Raw genomic sequence first — 17,838 nt, 5'->3', positions numbered from 1 at the left:
AGAGGGCCAGGAACAACCTGATATAAATTAAAACACATGCCCCAGAACTTGTTTGACTTATTGCATACATGTTAATGTCAGTTTTACATTAACACAATAATTACACTGCACAAATGAAGATACATAGATCCATCATGAAGTTGAAAATTCAAGAGGTAGCTATTTAAGCAATAACCTCATAAGTTACTTGAAGGCCAGCAATGGAAATGAATCATGTCCAACGCCGTAGAAGGGATTTTTGGAACTAAGCGGCAAAAAGCTTCCAGAGTCAACGGGAGTGTCACCACTGTTTTCTCGATCACTCTGGAATTTAGGAAGCAGTAGTCTTCCATTTTCAGTTAAATAGTGACCCAAATACCATAACTGACAAATGAGTACTTGCGACCATAACTAAACGTTAGTAAAGGGAACAAATAAAAAACACATCGACATTACAACAAGACACTGGCAAGAGAACGTTTTGTTGTAAATAACATTTATTAAAGTTTACAACAAAAAAGGATGAAAAACAAGTTCAGGTTTAAAACAAAAGACAACTTTAAAATGTACACTAGAAGAGGAAAGGGTCAGGGCTACAACAGGGAAGGGTTAGGGCCCAACCATAACTCTAACAGAGCAGAGGGTTAGGGCCCAACCATAACTCTAACAGAGCACAGGGTTAGGGCCCAACCATAACTCTAACAGAGCACAGGGTTAGGGCCCAACCATAACTCTAACAGAGCAGAGGGTTAGGGCCCAACCATAACTCTAACAGAGCACAGGGTTAGGGCCCAACCATAACTCTAACAGAGCAGAGGGTTAGGGCCCAACCATAACTCTAACAGAGCACAGGGTTAGGGCCCAACCATAACTCTACAAGTGGAAACGGTCGGAGAACTTCGGAGACTGTGGCACAGTGAGCGCAGTGTCGCACTTCCTCACCTCCACCGGTTTGTATTTCCTGACAGGTTGCGCCTTGTGCACCTGGACAGGGAGAGGGAGGAGTTAGGAACAGCACTTCAAAGCTTTTTGTCCCGTTGTAATATTTACAGTCCAGTGCCCAGGCTGAGCGGCAGTTTGAAGGTACAGACATTCTGGTTATTTACAAGATGAACTAGAAGAAAATAAGAAAAATGCATCAGTTAAACTATCGACGGTCACATGCCCAAGAGGCCAAACACACAGGGGTCCAGAGCATCCCCTACTAGCCTTCACCCTAAACCGCCGCGCCACCTCGTGCTCCCCTTTACCTGCTCGTGGCGCATCCTGGCCACCTCCTCCACCTCGCGCTCCTCCGCCAGTCGCCGCTGCTGCTCCTCCATGCGGGCTCGGAGCGCCTCCTTCTCCATGGCCGCGCGCTCAAACTCCTGCCGCTCCACGGCGCGGCGCTCCGTAGACAGCTGGAAGGCCTCTGGAACTGTGGAATGGTTAGTGTCGTCTACAGGGAGACGAGAAGGGAGTGAAATACAGCAGGTGGGGGGGACACTGCCTGTTGGAGCTATAGTGCTGCCGCCCGCCAAATAAATAATGCTTCTTATGGATCGAAGAAAGTCCCGGTCAGGCCGAGGAGAGTACATTTGTGATGCCTCCAGGTTGTGCCAGGCGTGCGAGCGCCACAGGATCTGCGCCTACTTACCCGCAGCGCAGCGGTTCTCCTTCTTGGGCTGGAAGGGTTCCTTGTGGATCACTGTGTTGGGCCGGGCCCTGAAGGTGGTGGCCTCCACCTGCCTCTTCTGCTCCTCCTTCACCTGAAGAAGGAGAACCCTCCAGAGTTAGAGATGGACCAGTCCGCCCACAGCACTCCTCTCCGGGACCATTTCTTGTTGAGCAGATGTATTTACAGGCCCCCCACCATTTTGTCCCAGCGGTCCGTCTTCACCCCCCCCCTCTCGTCCACCCTCAGCCTGAAGGGCTCCGGCTTGGTGGAGAGCACCACCTTCCTCTCAGGGAGGTTCACCTCGTGGAAGTCAGGCAGGGGCTGGGCCTTGAACTTTGGTACCTGAAGGATCCACGAGGAAAAAATACATTCAACCCAAGAATCAAAACCGTATGCAAACTTATGTTTGTATTGGTGCACGTAAAGCATGTGTAAATGTAACCAATTTATTATTAAATTAACAGATTACCATCTCCCCAGGTGACAATAAAGGTGTGCAGTATGAACATAGTACTTCCACTTCAAAAGCATCACTAGGAGCCCCCTCTCTTTAAAGGGTTAGGGTTAGGGTTAACCTAAACCTAACCCTCTCTCTTTAGAGTAGCAGAATGCCAGGGGAGTCCTACCTCCTCGTTTCTCAACATCTCCAACTTTTTCTCCTTCAGCACCCGGCTCTCCTGCTCCCGCACGTCGAAGGAGAAGGGACACGACTCCACCTGGCTCTTCTCAGGCAACCGTGGCTGGAAGGGCAGGCCGAAGTGGGGCACAGGATGGGCTCTGATCGGAGAGGGGGGCTTCACCTGGAGGGGGAGAAGAGCGGGAGGCACAGATCCTTCATCAACAGACGGCAGTGGAGCAGATATTCAAACATCTCAGCCAAAAGAAATCTGAAATGAAGCCGATGAAACAGGCGATAAAGTGTACCTCCTCTGCTTTAGGTTCCAAGCGGACCCTCTTCTTCAGGGCGAAGGCTGGGGACTCTGGGACTGTGGGATGGGCCACCTTCTTATCTGGGACTCCCTGTGGAGGAAAAAAAGGGATTTCAGACATTGTCCACAACTAAAATGTTTGGATTTATGAGATTTACACACTCTCCGTTTGGGAGCCGAAACTTTGCCTTGACGCCATTTATTTTTTACTGTGGGCTCATGATGATCTAAGGTCATAGCGGCAGCAGGTTTAGATCAAAGCAACAACATTTAGAAATAAGAATCTTTACTACATACACAGCTCAGAAAGCACTTTTGAAAGTCATGGTTCGGCAACAGTCTGGTTGAATCTTGTTCAGCACGATACTGGTCATTAACGATGACTTTTATTTAAGGGGCGCTATTATGCTTTTCTGTTTTTTCCCTTCTATTGTGCTTTACATATGTTTTTCGGTATGTAAATGGTTGGCAAAGATACCATACCACAAAGCGGCCACAAGAGGGAGTCAATTAATACCGCAAATCTGTTACTGAGCTGCCTAGAAACGGCTTGTTGTGAATCCCGTAGGGGCTTTCCTTTACCCCCGGTACGAGGTGACGTTGTACTTTAGCTGGGAGTCAACGGGAGAGGGTCGGATGATTCACAATCAGTCAGAAGGACAGTTCGATTTTGCTACTCTCATCAAGTAAAGTTTTGGATCAAACTAATTATCTCAAAGTGCTAACAAATAATCTCAAAGTTCGAAGCCGTTTTTTTGTTGTGAAGGGACATCTCCGTTTTATGCTTTTCCAAAGGCAGAGCCCTCACATAGCCGTCTAACTGTCAACTGGGGGTTTCACATAGGGGTTGTGATACTCATAAAAGTAGGAGAAAGAATAATGTGCTTAACAACCCTTTATTTTTCATTTGTTTGATCTGGTAGAAGGGCCATAATAGGACCCCTTTAAATCACTCACCACCACCTCCGCCAGGAGGCGTGTTGGCCGCGGCCGGGGGTGGAACACCACAGGCCTCTCCTCTTCCTCGGGCTTGCGGGCCGCCTGCCGCTGCTGCAGCCGCTGGTCCACCTGCAGCTCGAAGCTCTGGGTCCGCGTGGGCTCCTTGGCCGCCGGCTTCTTGGGGTTCAGCGCGCCCTCCAGGATCTTCCTGTTCAGCTCCAGGGCCTTGAACTGGAACCTAGAGGAGCAGAAGGAGTTCTGCCTTTAGATTTCCCCCCGTGGTGCCATAGTCCCTACCTGGACGCCCTAGAGGCTCTGGGGAGTAACACGCTCATGTTGTTACAAGGGGACGTGGTTAGCGGGGCCCAGGGCCTAGCTAACCCTGAGCGGATGGGACCCCCAACCCAGCGACAGTCCGGTGCACACTACGCCAGATTGAAGTGCAGCAGTCACCTCTTTGCCCTTCCTACACATCAAGCCGCCGTTTCCTGCCCCTCAAACATGTCACCCAAGGGGAGGAATACAAAAACCAATTGCTAGTTAGAAATAGCGGATGGACTTTTGCTCCGAGGACGTACTTCTGCATCTTCTCGACCTCTTCGTCCTCCAGCTCGGCGTGGCTCTTGGTCAGGGTGGGCCGGCTGCGCTGGCCGGTCATCAGCTGGGGGGTGTGGGGCTGGGTGATCTTCAGATGCTCCCCCTTCACTTGGGACGGACCTGGGAGGCACAAGACACAACCAAACCATGAGCTCCACTACCGGGACAAACCCGTGTTTAATCCAAGCCAACATGACGTAGAGTGAGGCTGGGGTCCAAGCCAACATGACTATTGTATTCAACAGTGTTCACCCCATATGCACCTAGCAGCGGTGGTACGCCGCTGCTAGGTGCATATATGACCGCCGCTGCTGAATTTCTTTTTTTTTTTAACGAGAGAAGAGCTTCAGCTTATCTCTTTAAATTACGAATGTTATGGGGTCTTTAAGTTACGAATCCATGCGCTACGGACGATTCCGTGCACTACGGACGCTGGACATGCGCTTCATATCCAGGTCAATTCACACACTTGTGAGTAAAGCATATAAACGGCGAGAAGAGGAGAGCTCCTTATCTCTTTAAAAAACTAATGTTATATTATTTTGCGCTACAGACGCGTCATATCAAGGTCAATTCACACACCTGAGTAAAGCATATAAACGGAGAGGAGAGCTCCGTCTTCTCTTTAGAAACAAATGTTATTTTGCGCTACGGACACTTCATATCCCGGTCAATTCACCTGTGAGCAAAGCATAAACGGAACTTCCGCAGATTCAGAGTTTGCGGTTCAATAGATCAGTGAAACATCGTTGAGTCACAATTGAGTGTAGTAACCCAGAGAACCAGCTACAACATTGCTTTCATCCAAACGAACCGTCTTTAGTGAACGGTGAATTGCATTGGCTTCTATGAGCTGTCGGCTTTCAGCCACGAGCTTAGCGACCGTCTGCAAAGTGCAAAACTGAAAACAACCACAATGGTACAATTTCAATAGCATCGCCATTATTGACTCTAGAGCCCAAAAAAAATCGTTCCATGGAGGCATGGCCTCTTCATGGTCCTACTACAACCTTTAGTTTTGAAAAATATATCTCTTCTTATTTGAGGATTTTTTATTTAGGAACAATTTCAATAGCGTTGCCATTATGGACTCTAGATCCCCAAAACGTTTTCCATATGCATGGGCCCTTTTTTGTCTTACGGAAACCTTAAGTTTTGAAAAATATATCTCTACTTATTTTTAAGGAATTTCTTTTTAGCAAAAATGTCAATATACATTTTTTTAGCAACAATTTCAGTAGCGTCGCCATTATTGACTCTAGAGCCCCAAAACTTGTTCCATAGAGGCATGGCCTCTTTATGGTCCTACTACAACCTTTAGTTTTGAAAAATGTATCTTCTTATTTTTGAGGATCTTTTATTTAGCAACAATTTCAATAGCGTCGCCATTATTGACTCTAGAGCCCCAAAACTTGTTCAATAGAGGTATGGCCTCTTCATGGTCCTACTACAACCTTTGTGATGGGTAGAGGGGAGGGAGGGGGAAGATGCATTGGTTTGAGGCACAGACCTTTTCGATTGTTGTAGTATTTGGGTTATGTGATTTTACTGTATAGGGTGGTTATTGAAAAATATTTTTTGTTGAATAAATGTAAATAATGGTTTTAAAGATTATACTTGTAATATGTTCAATCTATCCTTATTTCCCCTGCTCATTACTGTGCACAAATGTACTGTATGTATGTTGTCAGCAGACACATAGAAACCTCCCGGCAGGGTGCGCTTTGCGAGCACACAAAAAGATTTGCTCGTGAAAAACATAACATTTGACCTCCGCTGCTGCAACTCCTTCCTAGGGGAAACCCTGATTCAATACAGTGAAACAAATGGCAGCCAGCCAGGGCACAGAAGGGCTACAGCAATGGGTGGGGAGGAGCTTGTTCATTAGCGGTAGTCCAGTGTGAGTGCTGACCTCACAACACGCCATGACTCATCAATAATCCCCATAACCAGCTGTATCACATTGGCTACGTCTTAAAAGCAAACGGGACCATCCACCCACGCCTCCAGCACGCCACACCTAATGTTGATCCACCCACCTCTCCCTTGCATCTGCCGGCTGCGCAGGTGGTAGCGGTCGGGGGTGCGTCTCTGGAAGGCGGCGATCTGCTCGGCGATGGGGACGTAGGGCTGGGTGGTGGCGTCCTCCGCCCTGCGCTTGCTACCCGCGGAGAGGTTGAAGGGCCTGGGCATCGTAGGCCCCTTCGGCCCCTTGGACTGCAACACAAGTAGTGTCCCGTCGTCACAACAGCTCATAACGGGGATCTCCCAAGGTCCCACAGGTTGCCAGGTTGAAGACAATGAGCGGACAAGGGCAAATATCATTTTGCCGATGACGAGTCCGTAAAACTTGCTCCTCATTTTTCGATCTAAATCAAGATCAAGTTCGAAGAGTCGAAGGAGTGCTTTGTGAAATCAGCCTACTATCTGAATAGATTGTTGAAAATGATAGAAAACCTAAATATCCAACTTTCTATCGTTCAGGCCCTAGCACAAGAAAACCTACTGCTCTTACCGGAGAGGACGGGTGTTTTCGGAGCTGGGCCTGGAAGTTGCCTTGGTCGCTGGCGGTGCTAGAGCCGGGCCTGACACGAGCGTCAGTCGAGAAGTGGAACTCCTTGGGAATGGTGGTGGACAGAACCAGCCTCTTTGGTAGGTGATCTGAAGGAGTGGGGGGGGGGGGGGGGATTTCAAGCCTAAATATATTACAACAAGATGTAGTACCCCACTCCAGATGAGGTTCAATATATTGAATAAAGTGCAAGGATATATAGTCATTTTAAAATCATAATATAATGATACTTAAATTTTTCACCCGATTTAATTTTTACATCTCGCCCAGCCCTTGCTTCTGCCATAAAATTACACCAATGAAGCACAAGTTCCTCCCGAGTGGGGGATCCATCTAATCCCAGATCAGTGGTTTCAGCCCCAGGGACGCCTACCGCCAGCGAGCGCTGCCTTGTAGCTGGCCTCGTTCTGCCGCCGGTGCGCTGCCACCTCACTCTGCAGAGTCTTGATGCGCTCCAGCTCGAGGGCCTCGGTGCTGTTGGGCCTTCAGGGGAACACAGAGCAGACGTCAGAACCCCGTTGCAGACCCAAGCCCTCTGGCGGTCAAGGAACATCGCATTTACACCATTTCAGCAGACATTCTGTGTCTCTTGACTACACCGTTGTGGTGCGTTTAGTGACTGGTTTAAGCAGCTTCAGCCCGAGTCAAGTCTGATGGTGAGGCAGCACACGTCCAGATGACTGATCTCCCTGTTCCATGTCACAACTCGCTGATGAACTGGGTCTCAGCAGAGGAGTCCCGCAAAGACTCTTAGGTGGCAGGGTCTGCTACCACAACCACTTATAGGGACGGATCAGTTAGGTCCCATCGAGCGCCATCCTGTGAGCCAGAACCAACAGGGGCAGCCCCACCCAAACATGGCACGCGTTCAACCCTGAAGGGGACATACTGGGAGTCACATTGAAGAGGGCTGACTCACAGTGGGCTGCTGGTGGCGGCCGTCTGCGGCCTGCAGCTCCTGCGGAGGTTACCGCTCAGCCTAGGAGCAGGGCGGCCGGCCGAGCTTCTGGAGGAGGAAGCAAAACAGAGCTGAATGCAATTGAACACAGCATGTCACAATTGGAAATGGAACTTTAACAATGAATATCTAGCTATTAGAGTTTATTTTGGGTTGTACACCCAGTGCACACAGACAACCAACGCAGTAAACAGACCAAAGTGTGCTTCCCAAAAGGTGCAGAGGGACAAGGCTTTATGCATGTGGATATCAGTCCTTAGGGATGCACAGAGATTGGTCTTTCACAAGTGATACAGTCCAATACCACCATAGGAATTTGATATAAATGAAACGTTGTTATGACTAGGGATGGGAATCATCAATATTTATTGATATCAATACCATTCGATACTCCTTAACGATCCAAGTCTTTATCTATACTTTTCGATGAATTGGTGGAAATACAACGCATTTTTAGTGATGAGGAAAATATTTAGGAAAGAAAATAATTGTATTTTAAATTAAATATGTAATTCTTAAATAAATATTGACATCAGTAGTTTTAATTATATATACTAAAATGATTAGAGCACTAATACAACTGTATTAGTAATACAGAAACATGAGTTATACAGTATTACTCATGTTTCTCACCATAAAGTCAATTTACTGTTACATTTGAACGCATCATGATAACAGTCGTTTTACTGAGCCACCCTCAACACATCACTCAGCACATCTGAAACTTTATTTACTTTTTAAGATAACTAGCTTGTATGCTGCAGATTACAACACCGATTTCACAATTGAGTACTATTTTTAACTGACGGGACTAGCGACAATGTCTGTGTGCGATTACCGCTCGTAGTTTGAGTGGATGATTAAGACGGGCCCGTCTGCGGTGCGACAGGAGAAGGAGGAGACAGGAGTCTTTTCAACTCGGAGACAGTCGAAGGTTCTGCATTTGGTCTTTATTTGATGCACAATGCTACTGTGCTTGGCCATTGAGGTTGTGTTCCCCCCTTTACAATAAATGATTTTTGCCCTTTTCGCCCGTTCAGTCATCCTCGCGAGCAAAGTTAACGGCCAGACTTCACTTGTAATACCTGTTTGCTTACAATTCCATTCAAAAACATTGGTGGACACGATGCAGTGATTGGATTGATTTGATTTAAATGCTGTGAGGCAACTCGAGGGACACAACATTACGTTACAAGACCAACGGGACAAAAAATAAATAAACGAACGACGGGACTCGATAGTGGTATTGATAAGCCTAAACGTTAATGAATTTTGGGTTTTGAAAAAAGTGGACCCGGGTCCTTGATAGAACCGGGTTTCGATCCCAATCCCTAGTTATGACTGTTACAGATAAAGACATTGGCATCTAGATCAGGAGCATGATGTTCAGTAAAATAAAAACAGTCTCAGTGCATCCTCATCGTGTCAGAAGAATAAGACTTGCCTTCTTCGTAGAGTCTGCTGCCTTACAAACACAGTGGACAACATGCTGCAAATGGTGGTCAACAGAGGCAAACGGGAATCAAGATTGGAAGTTCAAATTGTTGTTTAAATCTCAAAGCATACACAAGTACTACTAAACGGCAATCGTTGGTACAGAACAAAAGATGACCGTACCCTGGTAGAAGTCATGTATTTTTCTGACATGTATTTTAAAGCTACCCACCTTTTTTGTTTTTTCACAGGGGGAACGACCACAGCGCTGGTGGACTCCACTGGAGCGCTGGTGGTTTCAGCTGGAGCGCTGGTGGTTTCAGCTGGAGCGCTGGCCTCTTTCCTCTTAGACACCCTTCATGGAGAGAGGAGAGAACCAAACATTAATGGACATCCGCATGGTTAAGATAAACAGATTTTACTGTAGTTTGTAGGGTAGAATAATGTTTGTGTGGCCCAGTGGAGCACGGCATTCTATACAGGTAGGTGCGTAGTCTCGCAGGCTTCAATAATCAGCCAAATTCATTGTCAAGATCCAAAGCTCACCTCCATGATGGGATGACGTTGGCAATAGTGTTGTGACGTCTGGATGAAATGTGAATAAATCCTGACCACTTTGGCCACAAGAATGCACGGAAAATGGTTTTGATCAACGACGTCTACCAGATTGAAGCCATTTACATCTCTGCTGGCTAACCTGTTACTTCATACAAGCAGAACCGCAACAAACCTGCGTGGCTGAGCAGAAGGATTGGTCTGGGCGGCGGGCCCGCGGGCGGCGTTCCGATTGGGAGGTTGTCTCGGACCCCAGGAAGTGATTATGTTAGATGGAGGTGCGGCGTCGGTGCTGGGTACTAGACCAGGAATACATCCAGACATTGGTTGGGTTAACCCTAACCCTGATATTGTCATCAGGCAACGACATGGGGCGTGACCTTGCGCAGGTGGATTGTCATTCCCGAGGCCTGAACTTGAGCATCGGCTGATATAGCAAGTACGATTTCTGATTGGGATATACATTTATTTAATTGAACTGCCATGTCCTACCAACCCTGTATGGAATTTATAGGATTGCCATCAAATACATATAGCATGCAACTACTAATAGCACTAGGTCTTATTGCAGGGTCCTCTGGATGACAGGAATGTACTGATTGCAAGTCTTTGGATACTTTGGAAACAATTAAGCCTCTACTAAAGGACTAAAACACATACAGAGAATGAATTCTCATATAACTACAATAAGGACTTGGTTGGGATCACAACGTACCAGGGTCGACCTCCGCATCCACATAGGGGCAGACGATGGCTTTAGGAAGGTTACCTTTACTGGCTCCACCGAACTGCTGGCCTCTGTTGAGCGGAGTGGCCAGCTGCGCCTCAGACCCACTGGCCCGTTGTTCTAAGAGTCAGAAATCAGGATTGATAGGCCATTGTTTCACCTTCAAATTACAGTTAAATATTCTAATTCAGATGTGAATTAACAAACAGAGTACACAATACTTTGCTCAAACAAAATGTGGGAGATTCAAAAACAATTTAAAAAAAGCGACCAAAGGAATGTCTGAAATGTAGGTAGTGGGTGGGAGAGATGGGAGCCGCCGAACAAGAGGCGATGGACGCCTTTTGACACAATTGGTTACAACAGCTTGTGCATCACAGGTAGTATATAATAATAATATATACAAACACAAACGACCCAATGTAACGTTTGGCAGGGGGTTAAAGTTGAACGAAACAAGACGTGAAACACACGACACAAAACACACCGATAAACCCTTCTCTGCGCGGCCTTCGCAATACTACACAACCCAGATGGCTGATCTGAAGACACTACGGTGAATAAAGTGGACTGAGAGGAACCAGTGGCTGCTCTGATGACACTACGGTGAATAAAGTGGACTCACCGAACCAGATGGCTGCTTTGAAGACCACTCAAATTAAACAAGTGAATAAAGTGGACTCACCGAACCAGTGGTCGGAGGTGTCCGTTCTGTCAAGATCCTTGAAGTCCACGACGTGCGACGGGGCGTCGTATTCCCAGCTGTGGTCCTGCTCCATGTTCTGTTTTAACCGTCCTATATGAGAGCGACGCTGATTGAGTTGGAGACATGCTTTGGACATGTTTAACACACCTTTACAATACAACTCTTCGTAGACCCGATGCTATTCGTTTTCTGTATTAGCTTAAGATGAGAGGCAATATCATGGCCCTGCTCTAAACTAGGAATTTTAGAAAGCACTACTGAAATTAACCCCCAACGACAACATTTTGAATCAAAAACAACGTTTAAACCTTACCTAAAACGACTAATCCAGCGAATGTTGGTGACCGATGCAGTACAAGTCTTGTCTCAAAATGAGGACATTAACGTTTACGTTCAAATGACCACCTTTTTAAACCGCCCAATCAGTAACGTCTCACCCGTGATGCTCTCACTTCTATTGGCTGGTTTGAGGCGCAGCGACAGGAAGTATAATGTCACGTGACAGTGAAACTTTAAGACGAGGAGGACGTGACGTCCTCCTGGGATATTTCTTGCTGTAGATCATAAACATTAATGTGCTTATGATTAGTTGATACCTTCCCATTCTGTCTTGCACAATGTCAACATAATATGGAAGCCAATTACTGCCAGTAAGGGACAAAAGGAAGATGAAAACAGCCTTGATAAAAAATATATATTATCTAATATTGACACGTTAAAACGTCCAAATGTTATGTAAAAAGAAAAAAGTTGTGGGAAGAATGTTAAATATCTGATTACAGAGGTAGGCCAATCCACCGAAAAATAAATGTTATGTGGATCTAGGAAATTATTTAAAATAGTGTTTGGTACTTGTAGTGAACGATACATGGCACTTTGGGCCATTAATGCAGCAAAAGGGATATATTCATCCTGGGACATAGACTCTAATAACTGGAGTACTCCAACATTTCTTAACCATAAAATGAGGCTAACTCATAATCATGGGTGCTTGTGCAAATCCTTAAACTTTTTCTAAATAAAAAGAGTTGAGGGCAGGCCACAATGTGGGGAACATCTGGCTCCAGCTGTGATCTCTGTGGAGCACCACGAGCCTCTACTCTACTCTCCCTCCACCCTGCTCCTCCTCTCCGGAACCTGATAGAGGGGAGAAGGGCCTGAGTGGTCAGTTTCATGATGGTACTCTATCGTGTGCTAACGTCTATTTATGCACTATAGGGAAGCTCTCTCTCTCTCTTCAACTTTCTTCAACATCTTCTCTCGCTGCCTTTTTCTCAGTCTGTCGCCATCTCTCCTTATCTCAGTCCATCTTCTCCTCTCCAACGTGAAATAAAAACGAAACAACACGGATCTGGCCACCGTACACAACGCTTATTAATGTGTGGTGCTGTAAAATTATTAAAGGGATATTGTGCTTTGATAAAACACAAGGTTGCGTCATTAGCCTGAAGAACGTCCATATATTTTACAATTTTACTATTAAAACGTCATAATTAACATCATTTAAACTTACATCATTGTCACAGTTTCAGCGGGAAACTAATGCAAAGATCCATGTTCTACCAATATATATATAAAAAAGAAGTTATTCTGGCTCCCTGGAAAAACAATCTTGTAAAAACAATCTCGTGGTTTTCATATACATGAAGAACGACAAATATTGCATTGATAATAAAACATAAGAAATGTAATATGTTACGGATCCAGGTCGAAAAAAACACAATTGGTGCAACGTGAATAATTTTGCATTCGTTTTCACGCTAATTTATTTGCATTTTTTTGGGCCCTGTTTCATTTTATTTTTGTCCACTAGATGCTGGTTGTTGCATATTTAAGAAACTGCCACGTTTGGGCCATTAATGTCATTTCAACAATCGACACCTGTGCATGTTGTGCTAAATAGCCCCATTGACGCTGTGACAACGGGTAAAAACAAATATACATTTACATTTACATTTAGGGCATTTAGCAGACGCTTTTATCCAAAGCGACTTACAATAAGTACATTTGTTACAATAAGTTCATTTGTCATAAGAAGTGAAACAATATATCGCTGTCGGTGCAGTAAAGACGTTCATAGAACCAAGTGCAAGTATTACAATCGCTAGGCTAACCCGTTCCCCGTGTAAAGCAGCGATAGCAGCTACTGTAGATGCTACACAATTAAGTACCTTGAATAAGTGCAATGTACAAGTGCCAGGACGTACAACATTCAATGGTGGCTGTGCATTGGTTTCTATGCAGAGTCGAGATGAACTCTGAACAGGTGAGTTTTGAGTCTTTTGCGGAAGCTGGTGAGCGACTCTGCGGTCCTAACATCGGTAGGGAGCTCGTTCCACCACTGAGGTCCCAAAACAGAGAAAAGTTGTGACTTTGCTGATCGACCTTTGCTTGCTCTTAGCGATGGCGGTACCAGACGTCCAGCTGAGGTAGTTGAGCGGAGGGATCGAGCTGGGGTGTGTGCAACGAGACAAATACATATTATTCTTGCGTGGCCTACAATATAAGTACACCGTGTAGATAACCCTATGAATTGACTGCATACTCTAGAAACACACATGAAACCAAAAAGAAACACGATACTGAACCGTTAGCGCAATGAGCCTTTTGGCAGTACCAAGTAGAGGCACTAGAGGGCACCAATGTGCGTTTCTGTACTGCACAGTACGCAGTGGCGTTTCTACATTGAATTACACCACGGACGAGACCCCCTCCGAGCGCCCCCGGGGGGGGGAGGAACAAACAACCATGTTTTAGCATAACAATATGAGTGAAAGGGAAACGTCTATTTCTCAATTGCAAGAAATTCGAGGTGGACTGACTTTAGCCCACTAATTCCATTAGAGTACTGCTCTATGCCAGGTGCGTGCCGTCCATATGGGCAGGTGGGGCTGCGAACTACTTGCAAAAGCATGATCCCAAAAAGATAGTTTGTAAATCATTGCACCGAGTCTATTTTCAATAATGTGATTGTCACATTAACTATCTATAGTTCTGTTTTCTTTATGACTATTTTTGGTCGCAATGGCGGAGCCAAAGTGGTGGCCGGGGTGGCATTGGACACCCCTGAAATCTGATTCAAATGGCAATGCATTCGCTACCGGCGGCGACTTTTTCAAATTGGCGAGGAAGAGAGAATATTTTCCACAGCTCACTAGTCATGCGAGAGATTGACTGCGGCGATGGGCGAAAGCACCATATTGAAGTAAGTTTTAAGGTTTAGCATCGGGTTTAGGTTTCCTGAACAACTTTTACGAAAGTTGAATCGCTGTGTAGATGCATATTGGCAAATTGGCTCCATAACGGACAGTTAATCAGATAAGAGAGATCTCTGCTGATCAACACTACGAATGGTAACAAATAAATTCTAAAAAGACACCTTGTGAAGTTATTTTTTCGTTTGGCAAGTAGACGCTCATTATAGAAAATAAGCCCCTTCAGGTCGAAGCAAGACACCTCCATTTCGCGTCAGTGTCCGGTTCGCCCTGTCTGGGCTTATTTTCCCGATAATGACCGGCGTTCTATTATCCCTTACTTAACGTCAATATTACTCTGTATGTGGAAGAGAAAATAGCTTCATTTGTAATTAGAATATTATGCTGCTGTATTTTCAGAGACCCCCACAGATATTTGAGTTTGCTGCTTTCATGGGACCATCTGGGTTACTAACTAACTAACTAACCCTAACCATAGCCAGACCTCTCTCTATGGGAGCTCAGCTCCCATAGAGAGAGGTCAGGGTTACTAACTAACTAACTAACTAACTAACCCTAACCATAGCCAGACCTCTCTCTATGGGAGCTCAGCTCCCATAGAGAGAGGTCAGGGTTACTAACTAACTAACTAACCCTAACCATAGCCAGACCTCTCTATGGGAGCTCAGCTCCCATAGAGAGAGGTCAGGGTTACTAATTAACTAACTAACTAACCCTAACCATAGCCAGACCTCTCTCTATGGGAGCTCAGCTCCCACTGCCCCCCCCCCCCAACCCTAACCCTGGTCTCGGGTATTTGGCTCATTTCGAATCGCTCCTGCCTGCTTCAAATGTGCCTACGCCACAATTAAGGTTGTGATTGGACTAAAATGTCGGTAACTGGATGCTAAGATGTAACCATAGACTTCTTAATTTTGCATAGGGTCAATTAAACAATCATGAAAAGAAAGGGAAAGATATCAGACTTATTTTTAAAGAAGAATAAACAGGCAGCTCAGGTGCAAACAGACCCCAGCCCTTGCCTCACCAACGAACCCCAGAGCAGCTCCCTACCTGAGGCTTGTCAGAGTCAGTGTGGTCAGACTTCACAAGAACCCAGTCTACCACCACCAGGTCAGAGTATCTACCAGACAGTCAGTCACATGCCCAGTTCAGAATTTAAGTTTAGCTTCAGCTTTTTACAATAGAGGACTTTCTTCAGATTAAGCCTCACTTTAAAATGTTGGTTGTTGATTCATGTGTGTTCTTGTTTTGATGGCTGTGGCATTTTTATTGTGATTAAACACTAACGGTTCTTGTGTTTTCTTAATTTAAAAGATTTACCAAAGGATGACACAGATACCTCTGGCTCTGAGCAAGACAGTGAGCCAGAGCTGCCAGGAGATGTCATCAAGCCCCTCCCAACTGCATCAAGCACCAGATACGCCGTTCCAAAAGGACCTAATGGTAGCCCTATATTTTGCAGCTGTCAGTATCTAATCTTGTGGATCCCTTAATTATCCATTCCCATAGAGATATGACACATTATTTAACGTGTTTTCCAGACACTTCAAGATCCAGAGAAGAGGGTCCTGTACAGCCGTGTTTGAAAACATTTCCCAGAACTCAGCATGGTACTAGGAAAAGGGATTTTAACAGCTCCTGGTATAAGGACAATTCATGGCTTGAATATTCTGTAAGTCAAGATTCAACTTCGACTGTAGGCATTTTTCTCTGCCCAATACACCTGAATCTGCTTTCACATCCCAGTCAGGCTTTTGTAACTGGAAAAAAGCGCTATTAAAAGATTCTGGATTTAAGCTCCATTCAAAGGCAGAGAATCATATGAATGCTATGTATGATTGGAATCAGCATAAAAAGGCCATTGACAGCAACTCATCAATGTTAGATGTCATAAATGAGGTCCGGAAAAAGAAAGTGGAGGCAAACTGTACTTACATTAAAACAATTGCAGATGTCTTCCTATTAACTGCCACTCAAAATATAACGCAGAGAGGTCATCTAGAGTCTGATGACTCTCACAACAGGGGTAATTTTTTTGACAATTTTAGAATAAATAGCAAAGCATGACCCTCTCATAGAGAAAAGGATGAATGCATGTGGCAATGCTAAGTACACAAGCCACCAAATCCAGAACGAAGTTCTTGAGGGCGTAGCTGAGATGGTACGAAGTGAAATAATAAGAGAATTAAAAGAAAATGAAGTTTTTAGTGTAATTGCAGATGAAACCAAAGACTTAAAGAAAAAATAACAAATATCTGTAGTTGTGAGTTACTATTACAACGGGGCCATCCACGAAAGCTTTATACACTTTCAGTCAACTGAAAGCTTAGATGCAGCAGCTCTCACAAAGATGATAATTGATGGCCTTGGAAAACATGGTCTGGACTACAAAAAGAATCTTGTGGGGCAAGGCTATGACAGTGCATCCGTCATGAGCGGAAAGCCTTCTGGTGTGTCTGCATGGATTAAAAACAGTGCAAAATTTGTATTTTATGTGCATGGTAATGCACAATGTTTAAATTTGGTTCTTGTCGATGCTGTAAAATCAGTGCCTGAGGCAGTTAACCTTTTTGCTCTCCTGCAGAAGCTTTATATAACTTTGTATCTGGCTCGTACGTTCATCTCAAGTGACTTGCGGTTCAGAAAGAGCTGTATCCACAGCAGCAGCCCAGGGTACTACAGAGACTTACGGATGTAAGGTGGGCATGCAGATACATGGCATGCCATTATCTGAGGGACAGGCTTCCAGCAGTTCTGAGACTGCTACAGGACATCGCACTTGAAAATAGTGGTGATAGATCAGTGGAGGCAAAGGGCCTTCTTTCTCAGATAGATTTACACTTCATAGGGCTTTTGGTTACCTTTTGTAAAGTGCTTGGTGATGCCAAATGTCTTTCTGACATGCTCCAATCCAGCTCTGTTGACCTAGCAAGGGCTGTGGATCTAGTAGGTGCCCTTACAGACACATTACAGACTACAGAAGTGAGGGTTCCTTTGGAGAACTATTGAAAGAGGTTGAAGAGATTGCAGAGCACTGCAAAATAAGTGTACAAACAATGTGTTAAAGAAAGTCTAAAACAAGCTCAAGATTTCATGACTCATTGATGATGAGCACTGTAGGACAGAGAAATGGTGACCAAAGTGAGCTTCCAAAGAGCTATCTTTTATCAGGTGCTTGACTGTCTCACAGCAGAGCTGAAGAGACGTTTTCAAATAAAAATTGAGGGATAATGCAAGGGGTCCAGTTCCTCAACCCAAAGAGTGCAACATTCTTAAATGAGGAGCGTCCGTTAGCCTTTGCTCAGACCTTTGAGTCAGATTTAGAGGACCTCAAACATGAGGTTAATCAAACCAAGCGGCTTCTTGATAGTAGAGAGAAAACTGGAATGGTCTACTCTCCTTGACTTTGTTTTGTTTCTAGAACCTTATAAAGAAGTCTTCCATGAGCTATTTTGACTTTGTAAGATTTCTGTTGTTACACCAGTCAGCAGTGCGTCTTGCGAGAGAAGCTTCTCAGCTTTAAAACTGATTAAAACCCACCTTAGGGCAACAATGGCTGATGCCAGG

The 17,838-nt window shown here is 45.1% G+C and overlaps 1 protein-coding gene across 4 annotated transcripts; it reads right to left on the bottom strand.

Annotated features, from left to right (window-relative positions):
- Positions 1-515: 515 nt before the first annotated feature.
- Positions 516-11,465, bottom strand: LOC307091620 (targeting protein for Xklp2-like). 4 transcript variants are annotated; one of them, XM_079759260.1, is made up of 18 exons: positions 11,367-11,465; positions 11,033-11,143; positions 10,336-10,467; positions 9,796-9,919; positions 9,298-9,420; positions 9,076-9,120; positions 7,593-7,679; positions 7,047-7,156; positions 6,617-6,762; positions 6,141-6,318; positions 4,083-4,221; positions 3,523-3,742; positions 2,561-2,656; positions 2,263-2,436; positions 1,832-1,978; positions 1,616-1,727; positions 1,230-1,417; positions 516-963 (listed from the first exon to the last, which is right to left on the bottom strand). In XM_079759260.1, the coding sequence occupies exons 2-18, from the start codon at positions 11,124-11,126 to the stop codon at positions 853-855; spliced, it is 2,226 nt and encodes a 741-aa protein (XP_079615386.1). In that variant the 5' UTR covers positions 11,127-11,143; positions 11,367-11,465; the 3' UTR covers positions 516-852. The 4 variants fall into 4 exon arrangements, with proteins under 4 accessions (XP_079615386.1, XP_079615383.1, XP_079615384.1 ...); XM_079759257.1 differs by lacking the exon at positions 9,076-9,120; XM_079759258.1 differs by lacking the exon at positions 9,076-9,120 and having other exon boundaries at positions 1,230-1,396.
- Between the last annotated feature and the right edge of the window lie 6,373 nt (positions 11,466-17,838).

This window comes from Pollachius pollachius (assembly GCF_949987615.1).
Source record: "Pollachius pollachius genome assembly, contig: scaffold_33, whole genome shotgun sequence".
Lineage (NCBI taxonomy): Eukaryota > Metazoa > Chordata > Actinopteri > Gadiformes > Gadidae > Pollachius > Pollachius pollachius.
This window is presented reverse-complemented; position numbering and strand designations above follow the sequence as displayed.

What these genes read in the sequence shown, in the direction of transcription:
- LOC307091620 (XM_079759260.1), bottom strand. Translation starts at nt 11,126, where the DNA reads ATGGAGCAGGACCACAGCTGGGAATACGACGCCCCGTCGCACGTCGTG. An exon ending in CAGCAGACTCTACGAAGAAG is followed by an intron (nt 7,680 to 9,075) that starts GCAAGTCTTATT and finishes TTCCTCCTCCAG; the next exon opens with AAGCTCGGCCGGCCGCCCTG. An exon ending in GCCTCCTGGCGGAGGTGGTG is followed by an intron (nt 2,657 to 3,522) that starts GTGAGTGATTTA and finishes TTTCCTCCACAG; the next exon opens with GGAGTCCCAGATAAGAAGGT.